Raw genomic sequence first — 13,445 nt, 5'->3', positions numbered from 1 at the left:
CTCTGTACTAACCTGTTAACAACTTCAACACTTTTATTTAATGACTTTTAAAAAAATCAGTTATGGATAAAATTTCCCTCAAAAAATTTCAAATATAAGTGTTGGTGTGCAAATGGCTTCTGTTTTAATAAACCAAACTACTCAGCTGTATCTTTTTCCCAAAAAGTTTGACTTCTGTGACACATCTAATCTGATTTATCAGAGTGATGGCTTCATATATATCTCAATTATTTGGCTTATCTATTATCAGTTTGGTTTATTCCTGTTGTCAAAGCTGTCTAATCCAAGAAATTGTGTAGAGTAGGTTCATGCTTAATTGTTAAAATTATACATGTATTTGTATTTGTTTTTGACATTGCCAAGGTGCTATGGGAAATTGAAATAACAATTAGAAGGAAATAATAAAAGCCACCTTAAAAAAATGAAACTTTGTCTGAGTGTTATTTGGTGTAATAAAGAAATAGTAAGAGAAAATATCTTCAAATCTAACAAGATCAAAACTGAGAGGTGAGGAAACATTGATTAGTGAAAGAAATCCATGAAATTTATCAATGAAAATGAGATCATTTCTTTTATTTCCATATGTGAGTTAAATAAGCGAAAGACAGCCTTTTCTGTCTACAGACTGACAGAAAAGCCAGTTTGTAGATTTAAAGTCATATTCCATTTAAAAGGTCTGTGGTCTCCAGGAATTATGGAATCCATTAGATAATTGTTTTTTATACAAACGTGAGTTTTAAATGCCGCCTTTAGCTTTATTTACATTAACCTGCCATCCTAACTGGTGGTAAAGATCCATTTTTGTTATTTTTTCCTCCAATATATTGTTCCTAGATTCCACTTGGGGCCAGAAGTAGAAATTGGATCTGCCTTCTCTAGAAATAATTTTAAAAAGGGAATGGGTGTTGGGAAGAGATGGCCCAGGGCACATTTATTCCTTTGTCATGCTGACCTGAGGTAGCCTATGGGCTAAAAATGCCCATTCTCTTACTCTGATGCAAGGAGAAAATGTAAGTTCCATTCAGATGATAATGATTCTTTTCCATTAATACACTGTATGATCTGTGTGACGGGCATTTCTTTGTTTTTATTTTTCTTCATGAGATACAATTCCCAGAACTCTTTATTTTCAGATTTATTACTTAAAACAAAATCAAGGGTGATTGACCAAAAACAAAAAAAATATGCCTGATGACTACAATTTCTTTGCAACAATTCAGTTTGCTATTGCCTTCTTCCAGGTTGTATTTAATTCCACCCCTCTGCCCTTCAGACTTGGAATTCCCAGGTGGTTTCTTATCCAAGGACTAATGAGGCCTGACTTTCAGCTTCTAAATTCAGATAAAATTGGGTAAAACTGAGACATTGTATGGATCTGAAAGTAGAGAGTTGCTTGTGAGAAATACTCCAGTTTATAGATAAATTGGGACAAGGCACAAAAAAGCAATGAAGGACTAAAGACAGATTTTCTTCAAATTCTTCCTATCCAACCTCTATAGTCTTAATATGCTTTATTGTCCTTGGTAATGAATAAGCTATTCAGCAGAGAACATAGTTTGGTTTGGATTTTGTAAAGCTGAGGCTTGTTGAACAAAACAGCCTGATTTGCATAATGGCTGAGCTTGCATAATCTAGAATAAAGTTAGTTAGTTTGAAGTTTGAGTTGTATGAAATCAGAAAATTGCATTAATTCAATAAATAGTTTCAATTAGCCATGAAGTAGTGCTTTGTACAAATTCATCCGCTCTGGCCCTGAATGTTTTACAGAAGGCATAGGACTTTTATTACCTATATTTATTGATTATTGTTTTAGCCATGTTTGCATATGGAAGGCAGCTGCTCAGAGTGATGACTAAGCCAGTAATTAAATAAATAAAATAACAAAAGCAGAGGAGGCTGAGAATCTATCTTTGTAGTGACTAAAACACTATGCAGATCTGTCCTATTTTGCATTTCCTTAAATTTAGATTCTGCTATTATATTTTTGGTGGCCAAACTGTGATGATGCTTACAGAATTCTTTAAATAATCCTTCGGAAGTGCTTTAGTAATGTGTTAATCAGGCCCAGAGTTTTATTTGACTTATGCTTTATATCTTATATTTTTTGTCACGATACTTCCTTTCGAAATATTCTTATTTTGGACTGACCATAATAAAGATGCTGATGAAGATGATCATAATTAAGACAATAAACTCTTCAATTCTGTTGACATATTCCTGTGATCCATCACCAAAGGGAAAAGAGCAAGGACTTGCCTGAATTAATTGGGAGCAGCCATATTGGGTTATATCCCAGCGATTTTTGCTACAGATTGCTCATATATTTTTTAATGTATAGTTCTTTAAAACATGGTGGCCCTACTATATGTGGAGCCACTAAGAACGGATTAGGAGAAGACTTGACTCCTTTTATGTCTTTCTTTCCATTTCACATAAAAACAGTATATACTTTGGATGAAGCTGCCCATTTTCTTGGACATCTTTAGCCTCCTATCTCTAATGTTTATGAACCATGGTGACACAATATTTTGAATGCACTGTTGCAGGCTAATTCTGCCCATATTCTGGAGTTCAATCCTGACCGGCTCAGGCATCCATCCTTCTGAGGTCAGTAAAATGAGTACCCAGATTGTTGGGGGTAATACGCCAACATTTGTAAACTCTTCAGAGAGTGCTGTAAAGCTTTATGAAGCGGTACCTAAGTCTAAGTGCTATTGTTATTAAGAGATACTCCTACTTTTTTTATTTTTCTCCTGCCAAAGAATCCTATCATTCTCCAGATGAGCTGTTCTGAGCATCCAGATATGGGAAGTGCTTCCTTCTCTCGTCTGGTAGGCTGAGCTGATTTCTGAGGACACTCTTCCTTGAGGCTCCTTAGTGTCCCCCGTTTTTACTAAGCTTTTGTATGAGATGGGCATACTTTTCTTGGCTGGATCCTTTGAAAGCTAGCAGAAAATCAGTAAGAAAATAGACCACAGCTTCTTGCTGCAAAAAGGGAGTCAAAGTTTGACAAAAGCTTTATGTTGCTATCAAGGCCGCTCTTATCACCAGCTGGGTGTTGGAGTAATTAAGCCCTCAGCGAGGGCCTCAACGGCGAGTGGAGCGCGCTCAGTCGGCGCCATATAAAGTCCCCTCATAATGCCATTAAAGCCACAGAAGCAGCCGAAGCAATAAAGATCAGCTGGCTGTTGGATCCTCTTCAAGGTGCCAATTCAGGCTTCAGGCGGCTGTACATCCAGCCACCATGAGGAAATATCTGGAAATATCAGGGAGGTTTTTATGTAAAACTACTGGCTGCCTGACTGGGTAGGGTCCATTATGACACAAGGCACACAGGCTCATCTCGCGCCAAAGAAATAATGGCCAGAGGCTTATTCCCCACAATAAGAACACTTAAAATCAAAGGGGTGGGCATCAGTGCCTGACCCCTACCCGGCAAATTTGGGAGTTTTTCAATAATATTCAAATCTGTCTGTCTTTAATCTATTGCGGAGCTCCTATTGAGAAGTTATTTTCTGCTGACTAAAATTACTGCACGCCAAAAATAATGGCTAGTGCCATTTTGTTTGCATTTGAAACTTCAAATTGTATTGACTAACTATAATTTACCTAATTAGTTAAGTAATTGTGAGGTGTTTATTCCTAAAAAGGCCTGTCACAGAAAGCCTTACAGGACCTTCAGCAACAACACAAAAAAATAAAGAGCAGTTGAAGGATTGTATGTTGGCAATACCTCACATTTAATCTCGTCAGCAGAATAGCAGCTAGCACCAAGGCCTGAGCCCGCCTGTGCATTAAAGCTGCTGCTGGCCCAGTAATATTAAGATCAAACCTAATCTGGGCACTTCAGGTGTATATTGGCATTAATTGAAATTCATTGAGATTATTTAAAATCAATTATTTAACCAGTTAACCAATTAATTATTAAATTACAAAATTAATTTAAAAAAACAAGGGGATCAAATCATTTGCATTGAGGGATCCCTGCACATACTGGAGCAGGTCCCTAGGTGAGCCAACCGCCAGTCAAATTAAGCCTCAAATTCCCACAACTCCTGTAACCAGGGTTTGTAATGGAAAGTGGAAGTTCCATCAGCTCCACTGTTTCAGGCTCTAGAGCGGCAGCCAGAAAGGCCATGGCAAAGACCAAGAGTAAATCATCTGGTTCAAAAAAGCCTTCAAAGGCCGCTGAAAAAGACGCTGAGAGGCGTCAAAAGGCACTAGAAAAACAACTTAAAAAGTGCCTTCATGAGGCGGAAAAGAATAAGTCTCCTCCAAAAATTACTCCTGTTCCAGCCTCCATCCCAGCTCACCCCCTTGATTTGTCCATGCAATCTAGGCACAGCAATGCCTTACAAGATCAAGCAAGCATATCAACTGTAATACAGGCTTCACGATGGGCTCCGGAGGCCACATTCATTCCTACAGCCGCTGGTCTAAGTGCAGAGAAATATCTCCCCCAGGAAATTCCTCCACAGATGAGACTCTGGATGGAGCAAGCAATTAAACAGGGCATAGCGGCAGGAGTGCAACAGACACTCGTGACAAGGCAATAACAAGCAGAACCCGTGCAGTATCTTCAATCTCCAAGGTCACTAAGCAGAGTGAATCTATTCAACTTCAGGTACCTTCCCAAGAGGCAAATCTCTAATCTCTCATATGCCCAACCAGGGTATTCAATGTAGGGAGGATCAAATAGACCAGTTGGAACAGATTGTGTCTGTATCTTCTCAGGACAATGATTCATCCTTGTCTGAGGCAGAACAGACAAAGAAGGACATGTCGGACGATGAGAGCTTAGCCCCTGATCAACCTATTTTCATGGGTCTGTTCCACCCACATCTAGTCTTTACTGTTCAAGTCAAAGAACAAAGCACACCTTGACAATCCGAACCCTACCTCCCAACCGCCTTCAGCGGAGGAGGAGTCAAATCACTTAATATTTTCACAACCTGTTGGAAGTGATTTCCATTTCTACAAATGTTTACTGAATTAGTTCAGAAACAATGGTCTTCTATTATTACTTATCCCAATCCAATGGGATATGATAGGAAATTCTACAATTTAGCTCCAGAATTTTCTAACCCTATAGTAGATGAACCTGTAGTAGCTCTCCTTCTGCTATACCTAGTGAAGCAGAAGCTCTTAAGCCAGAGGACAAGAGAGCAGAATTAGCACTTCAAAGAGCTCACTTAGCAGATGCATGGGCGATCAGGACATCCAGAGCCACCTCATTCTTTACTAGATCTTCCCTAGGCTGGCTTCCTCACATGAGAGATTCGATTCCCTCATCCAATACCAGAGCGCACCAGGACATAGCCAAAGTGATGGCCGCTGCAGAATTCTCTGCAGATGCAACCTTTAATTCGGTTAAATTCTCAGCAAAAGCTATAGCGTCCCATGTTACAGCACGATGACTACTCTAGCTCTGACATTGGCAAGCGGGCACCAAACATAAGTGGAAGGTGGCATCAGCCCCCCTTGAAAGGGACAAACTATTTGGATCTGCCCTGGATTCGCTCTTGGTAGAATCTTGAAACAAGAAAAAGATTCGCCCATCTCTCTTTCGCAAGCCTGATAGTAGACCTTCCCAGTCCTTTCGGAGGGGTTCCTTTCATCCCTTCTACCAAGGATCATATTCCCAAAGATCACAAAGGCTCTTTGGGTATAGACAAGGACAACAGGCAGAAAGATCTGCCTTTGGGGACAGAAATAGGAGGGGAGGACAGAACAAAAGGTCCTTTCATGGATCAGGAAACAAGTCCTTTCATTGCCCCAAGTAAGATCATTCCCGACTCTCCCATAGAAGGACAGTTAAAGCTATTCGCAGATCAATGGGAATCCACAACATCAGATGCTTGGGTCAGAGAGACCATAAGATCAGGTCTCTCCCTAGAGTTCCTCTCCATACCTCTGAACTTTTTTTATGATGTGCCCTGTTTCAAGGGATCCTACAAAAATGACTCTTATGGAGACCGCAGTCCAGCATTTACTGGAGATCCACACAATTCAACCAGTGTTGCAGGATCAACAAGGGCAAGGATTTTATTCACATCTATTTGTGGTCCCAAAAAGTTTGGGGATGTGGAGAGGATTCTAGATTTAAAATGCCTGAATCGTTTCCTTGTCTACAGAAGATTCAGGATGAGCTCCTTACAATCAATCCTACTCAGTATCAGACAAAAGGATGTCTTAACGTCAATAGACTTAACATTTACACATTTCCATCAGACTCACACATAGCAGATTCTGCTATAATAACCACCATTTCGAGTATATAGCTCCTCCATTTGGTCTAGCTTCTGCCCCACAAACTTTTACAAAGGTTCTGACAACATTAGCAGCTCATCTTGGGATTGTAGCCAGTTTGGCTACAATGCTATCTCGATGACATATTAATTTTGTTATCGTTCAGTCGACAGGCTGAACTAGATACCCAGATCACTCTACAAGCTCTACAAAAGCACAGATTCTCAATAAATTGGGCCAAGTGTCATTTAACACCTTTGATTCAGCTCATGCATTTGGGAACCCATCACTGATACAGTGGTTGGGAAGGTCCCTATCACCAGATAGGCAGAGTAGTATTAAACAGTTGTCAAAAGAAGTTACGATCACCAAAAATGTATCCCTGGCCCAATTATCCAAACTGCTAGGAAAAATTATATCCTGCATTTCTATTGTTCCCTGGGTCCAGCTACATGCCAGAACCCTTCAATGGTTTCTGCTCCCCTATCAGCGGTCAGGAAGGAGCAATTCCATGTCCAAGGTTACAGTTCCATTAAAGGTCCTCATATCGCTCCACTGGTGGTTCATGACAAACATCAGCAAGGGCTGCCTTTTCAAGGACCCTCACAGACAGACTATCACAACAGACGCAAGTCTATTTGGATGGGAGGCGCACTGTCAGTCCCTTACAGCTCAGGGTCATTGGTCTATGACAGAACATGCCTGCAGAATAAACTGGCCAGAATTGAGGGCAGTCTATCTCGCCCTCCACAAATTTCTACCACTGATCCAGGGGCAACATGTTCTAATCCTGACCGACAACGTGGCCACAAAGGCCCATATAAACAGGCAGAAGGGCACCCATTCAAAATCTCTAATGAGAGAGACAGAGAAACTGCGTCAATGGGCAGAGAGGAACCTGATCTCCATCAAAGTGGAACACATCTTGGGACAGTCCAACATCCAGGCAGACTGGTTGAGCAGGGCCACTGTTAACCATTCCGAGTGGTGCCTGAACCCAAGACTGTTCCAGGAGATGTCACATCTGTTTGGCCAACTGATCATAGACCTCTTTGCCTCACCTTTCAATGCACAATTCATTTCCAGGTTCATTTCCAGATTTCCAACACAAGGAGCGGAAGGAGTCAACACCCTATGCTGTCGCTGGCTTTGAGGTCTTCTCTATGTCTTCCCTCCCCTCCCACTGATTCCCAAGGTACTACAGAAGCTTCTAGAGGAGAAAGTGGAACTGTTGTTAGTGTCACCTTACTGGCCAAGATGTCCGTGGTTCGCGTATCTCAGGGATCTATCGATAACAGACCCATGGAGAATCCCGCCGGACAGTCTCGCTCACACAGGGTCCAATTCAACATCTGGACCCACAATGGCTGCATATGGCGCTTGAGCAGAGACCTCTGAAAGGCGAGAAGCTCTCCAGTAAAGTCATCTCTACGATCTAAGTGGCCAGATGTCCTTCCACGAACCATATATACAACGCCACCTGGAACATCTTCTGCAGGTGGTGTGACAAGGTGAAAATAGACCCCACTTCTCCATCGGTGGCACAAATACTGAACTTTCTTAAGGAAAGTTTGGACAAAGGACTCTCACCAAGCACTTTGCGTAGACAGATGGCGGTTCTAGCCTCGATCATTACCTGTGGTGACCTAAGATCCATCGCTCATCACCTAACAATACACAGCTTCCTCCATGGGGCCACTAATTTAAAACCTCCAGTGGTCCATAGATACCCCACCTGGGATCTAAACAAGGTTCTCACAGCACTCACAAAACAACTCTTTGAGCCTCTGAGAAGCATGAGTCTCCACCTGCTTATTAATTATTATTAATTATCCACCTGCTTATTATTAAGGTGTTCTTAGTAGCAATAACATCTGCAAGATGAATTTCCAAGCTAGCCACCCTGTCAGTGAGACAAGATCTCTGCATTTTCCATTCTGACAGAGTTGTCCTTCATCTAGATCCAACCTTCATTCCCAAAATTAATTTGACCTTCCACAGAGCTCAGGAGTTGATACTCCCCAACTTCTGTCCTAGGCCATCTCACGGTCTGGAGCAACAATGGCATCTATTAGATGTCAGATGTGCACTCCGAATCTATATAGGCAGGACTGCATCTTTTAGGAAGACAGAGGCACTCTTGGTCTCCTTTCTGCCAGCTACTCAAGGCAGGAAGGTGACATCGACAGTTGGCAGGTGGCTATGAGCCATGATTGCAAAGACTTACAAGACTCAGTCATTGCTTGTACCCACAGCACATTCAACTAGGAGTGCTGCAACATCGGCTGCTTGGGCCACTCAAGCGTCGATCAAAGAAATATGTAGGGCAGCAATGTGGGCTTCACCGTCAACTTTCATAAGGCACTATAAACTGGACGTTTTTGCTTCTGCTGAATCAGCTTTCAGCAGACACGTATTACAACGGGTCCACACGTAACAAGAGGGGACTCCTACCAGACGGAGACCCTCCCGTAGGACACATCAAGCTTTGGTATGTCCCATGTCTGGATACTCTGAACAGCTCATCTGGAGAAGGGGCATTGGTGCTTACCTGATACGCCCATTCTCTGTGAGCTGTGAAGAACATCCAGCCTCACCCAGAGTCCGTCTGGTGTGGGTCAAATTCCGGCCAAGTCTACAGAGCAAGGTGACGAAGAATGACGATTAACTTATCACTTTGACTATTCAAAACTGGGGACACTAAGGAGGAGCCTCAAGGAGGAGTGTCCTCAGAAATCAGCTCAGCCTATCGGACAAGAGAAGGAAGCACCTCCCATGTCTGGATGCCCTTCAGAGCTCACAGAGAATGGGCGTATCAGGTAAGCACCAACGCCCCTTTTAAGCAGAGCAATTGATAGACAAAAGGACTGACAACCCATCTTAAGTAAAGGGACTGTTAAGGTGTTCCTGGTTACCATGTTTGCAGGACCAGACAAAAAACAAACGCATGAATATAAAATTGGGGTAACAGGACTAATCCTATTTGGAAGCAAGGCTTGTGAAAAAGATCTGGGTATCTTAAACCAACACTTTTCAAAATATGATGCAGCTAAAAACCCCAAATGTATCAATCAAATTGTAGTATCACAATTAAAAAAAGTAATTGTTTCACTAGGGATTTGTCAGACCGATCCAAAAATATTTCATCCATTTTTGAGCACCACATTTTGAAATAGATATTGACAAAAGCAATCAAAATGATAAAGGCCGGGAAGAAAAAAAGAAAGTTTGGTATCAGGAATACAATATAAAATACAATGAAATATTCACTGTTTTCATTGTCAGTCTGGAAGCATTGGGTATTTTTAGCTTGGAAAAGAGAGTGATGGGAAATTCCATGGTTCTAGCTGATGAGATGTTTTGTAGAAGGCACAAAATTAAGTTGGATATCAAGAAAAAATTCATGTCATGAGCTATTTAGCAATGCAAGAGACAACTTCTAGAGGGGTGGCCTCTCCTTTGCTATAGGAATTTAAACTGAAACTAGGTGGGTTTAAATGGCATTTATTGGGGATGCCATAGCTGTGGTTCCTTATAATGTGCAGGTGGGTTGATGGCTGAATTTAAAGAAGTTCTTGAGAACTGAGAAAGCATATTAAGTGCCAACCCAGTTTCTTGGTGTGCACTTAATTATGCATAAATGCATAATAACCACAAAAAACATTCTTTCTTAAATGGCAAAAACAGTACTAAACAATCCTGAACTATTGGAGGCAAACACCTGCCATTTGTTCACCACACAAACTCCTAAAAGGGTTTCTGTAATTTTGACTTAGCCACTATACCTATACATGTAGTCCTCGATTTACAAGAGTTCATTTAGTGACCAAAGTTACAACGGCAGTGAAAAAAGTGACTTATGACCGTTTTTCAGTTATGACCTTTGCAGTATACCCATGATCATGTGATCAAAATTCAGATGCTTGGCAATCCATTCATATTTATGACCTTGCAGTGTCCCAAGGTCAAGTGACCCCCTTTTGCGACCTTCTGACAAGCAAAGTCAATGGGGAAGCCAGATTCATTTAACCGGGTTACTCACTTAACAATTGCAGTGATTCACTTAACAACCATGGCAAGAAAGGTCATAAAATGGGGCAAAACTCACTTAACAAAGGTCCCACTTAACAGAAATTTTTGGGCTGTGTTGTGGTAGTAAGCTAAGGACTACCTGTACTAACACTACAGCATACCATACTTAAAGGTACCTGTTAAAATAAACCATCGCTTGCTGCAGTTTTATGCATTCCGGCTTTGTCTTTGGCTGCGTTTGCACGAAGCACTAGTGAGCTGATCACTTTTCCAGCCGACCGGGTTTCGCTAATCCTGAAATTGGGGGTTTGGAAGCCTCGAGTGAAACGTGCCTGGAGGGAACCGGGAGCCGCTCCACATGCCGCCTCCTCGCCTGGCCTCCTACGGCCGGCGGCAGTCCGATAGGGCAGGCAGCTTTGTGGGAGGAGGCCGGTAGAGGACGCCAGCGGCACAGAACGGGCCTTTCCTAGCGCTGGGCCTGCCCTGCCCGGGGCGGCGCTTCCCCCTTCTTCTCGTGGAGCGGGGGAGGAAGGCTGCTGCTTGGGCTGGGCCTGCCCGCCTCTCCCATGTGACTTAGCCGGGCTCCTTCAACGCGGCTGAGACGAGGAGGAGGAGGAGAAGGAGGGTGGCGGCGGCGAGGCTGAAGGAGCGGCTCGGATTATGGCCACGGCGGTAGGTCTCGTTGCCACCTCTGTTGGGCACGGCAAGATCCGGACCTGCCGGCGCTGAGAAGGGGAAGGAAGTCGCCGAAGTCGGGCACTTTTCGTTTCCCACCATGGCTGAGCTGCCGGGCGGTAACGGCGCCGTTTCTCCTCCGGTCGGTTTGCCCCGAGAGGTCCGTGAGCAGCTTGCGGAGCTGGAGCTGGAGCTTTCGGAAGGTGAGCCCCCCCCCCCCCGCCGCCTCTTTTTCTCTTCTCTAGGGCGGAAACCAGATTATTGGCAGCTTTCCATTTCTCCGACGGGGGAAAACAGGGAACATATTTCTCCCCTGGGCTTCCCGGTTGAATTGACTGATTTTCTTTGCTGGGTGGGGGCTCCGAGACGGACAAATGGGGGAAATAAGAAGAAAAGGCCCCTGCCTCTTGTCCCCCCCTCAACATGCGCTCTCTAGTCTGTTCCCTGGTGGTGGCGTTTACATTCTCCTTTAGGGTTAGCGTGGATCTTCTTATTGAGTGTCTGCATGAAAGCTGGATGAAACAGATAGGTCATTTTGGGGTTTTTTAAAAATTTATTTTAAGGTTGACTAAAATAAATACAGCCGACTGTGCATAGGCACACTTCTGTACACACCCACACAAATGTTTCAATTTATTTTTTCCTTTTCTTCCACAAAGACGCAATTTCCTCTCTTTTTTTCTTTCTTTCTGTGGTTGCATAGACGAGATTTCCTTTTCCTTTTTTTTTTTTTACATTTCCCTCTTCTCTCAGCCTGTGACTTAATTGTGACTTTCGACCTGCATTGTAACTCCCAGAATCTACAGTCATGGGTAGAATGTTACTAAACAAATACTTTGTTTTTGCTGTAAATGGGATTTTGGTGAAATTTAGATTCATACACATCCTTATGAATTTTTATGTAGGATGCATTTGAGGCCATGGTTAAATCACAGTTTACTTCTATCTCCACTGACTGTCATGGGTCTGGTGTTTTTTGATGCTACTGTGGCACAATAAGGTGAATTCAAGGTGCTTATGCTCCTGATTTTTGCATGAAAACATCTATTAAAATAGAGGTCATAGTTATCAGTTCAGTATAATGTTCACTACAATAACATTTGTTGGCATATATGAAAAGGCCAAACAACAGAACTGAACCAGAAATTTCTGTGAATCCCTAAGGTTTTGCTTAGAATCCTTCTGAAACAATTATCAGAACACTAGTCTCATTCTGTATCTGTCCATTTTTTGTCACTGTGTTGTAAAAATAGATCCAATGCAGTGGTCGTCATAGAGCATCACCATTTTATATGGAATACACCTAAAATCACCAACAAATCATAGAGGTTTAGTTTTAGAAGTACAATAACAATAAAATGTGTTTTTTTCCCCATCATTTGGTCAGATGTCCCTCAAGCTTTAGTATTTTTTTCCCTATTTGTTAATAGTTTATAATTGCCAGGCAAAGTCTTCTTGGAAGTATTACTTGATTAATTAAGCTTTTTTCTGAATCCATCTTTTAAAGAAGACTCCTGACCCATCACTTCTACATCATAATTTAGAGAAACGCTTAGGCAGAATATGATGGTTGAGGATGTAACGGTCACTGAGAGAACCAGGTCACATTCTTTCCATTCCTCCCATTCATTCCACTTGCATACAACCGACCACACCAGTGATGGATATAATCTGCAGATTCACATGGATCCAACATAAAAACCTTAAGAATCCACCTTTTTGCATAATAGGTGCAAATACCATTTTGTGCAGAAGGATGGAATCTGTGATTTGTAAGTGGTACTCAGTAGGTTCCGTGTAAAAAAAAATGAGGATCCATTTTAATCCTGACTGCATCCAGATTTTAATTTCTTCCATTTGGGTAGAAATTTAAAAAAAATATTGGTTTGTGGGAAGCTTTGCTGTTGAATGAGAATACAAATATGCTTTATGCAGTTAAGAGCTTCTAGCATGATAGGCCTTTTGTCTGCCTGGATAATTGCTACAGTTTCTGTTTTATTCCCCCTGCATATATTAATTCAGAAAATGTTATGTGTATCTTACCACTTGGTGCAGTGATAACACAACTTGTATTAGACTATATAGGGAATTCCCTTCCTACATCAGCAATATTGCTTGTCAGTGAACATCATAGTGGGTGGACTAATCAGAATTTGGTAGGTAAGAGAAACATGTATATAAATAGTATAACCAGTTTTACCAATTTAAAGATAATCGAAAACTGTTTTTGAAGTGATTAATTGCATTGTTCAAATATGCAAAGTTTAAAAATAAACCAAAAAGCCTTTCATACACACTCTGAAGTATGAGAGTGACATGATGCATCACTTGTTCTTGATATGATATACCAGATGTTGGCATTTTATGGAGTGAGGGTCACATTCACACCTTCAACTGTTCTTGTCCGACCCACAGTGTTGGTATTGCTAGCAGGGGCTAGGGCATCAGCGCCAGGGGGCAGTAGTGTTGGAGGGAGTGGCAGGGTGCGG

At 42.0% G+C, this 13,445-nt stretch overlaps 1 protein-coding gene across 3 annotated transcripts in view; it reads left to right on the top strand.

Moving 5' to 3' along the window:
• The first annotated feature begins 10,795 nt into the window (after window positions 1–10,795).
• The window catches only part of DIP2B (DIP2 acetate--CoA ligase B (putative)), a 190,777-nt gene continuing 188,127 nt past the window's right edge, over window positions 10,796–13,445 (top strand). For 2 of the 3 annotated variants that reach the window (XM_087956238.1, XM_026679972.2), the window contains exon 1: window positions 10,852–11,159. In XM_087956238.1, coding sequence (XP_087812364.1) covers window positions 11,057–11,159 — 103 coding nt within the window. In that variant the 5' untranslated portion in view covers window positions 10,852–11,056. Of the gene's footprint in view, window positions 11,160–13,445 lie in introns of all 3 variants that reach the window. The other variant, XM_026679973.2, reaches the window with a different exon arrangement.

The sequence above is a fragment of the Notechis scutatus genome, chromosome 2, assembly GCF_049901735.1.
Source record: "Notechis scutatus isolate UNSWTSFEM ecotype Mainland chromosome 2, rNotScu1.2, whole genome shotgun sequence".
NCBI lineage: Eukaryota > Metazoa > Chordata > Lepidosauria > Squamata > Elapidae > Notechis > Notechis scutatus.
This window is presented reverse-complemented; position numbering and strand designations above follow the sequence as displayed.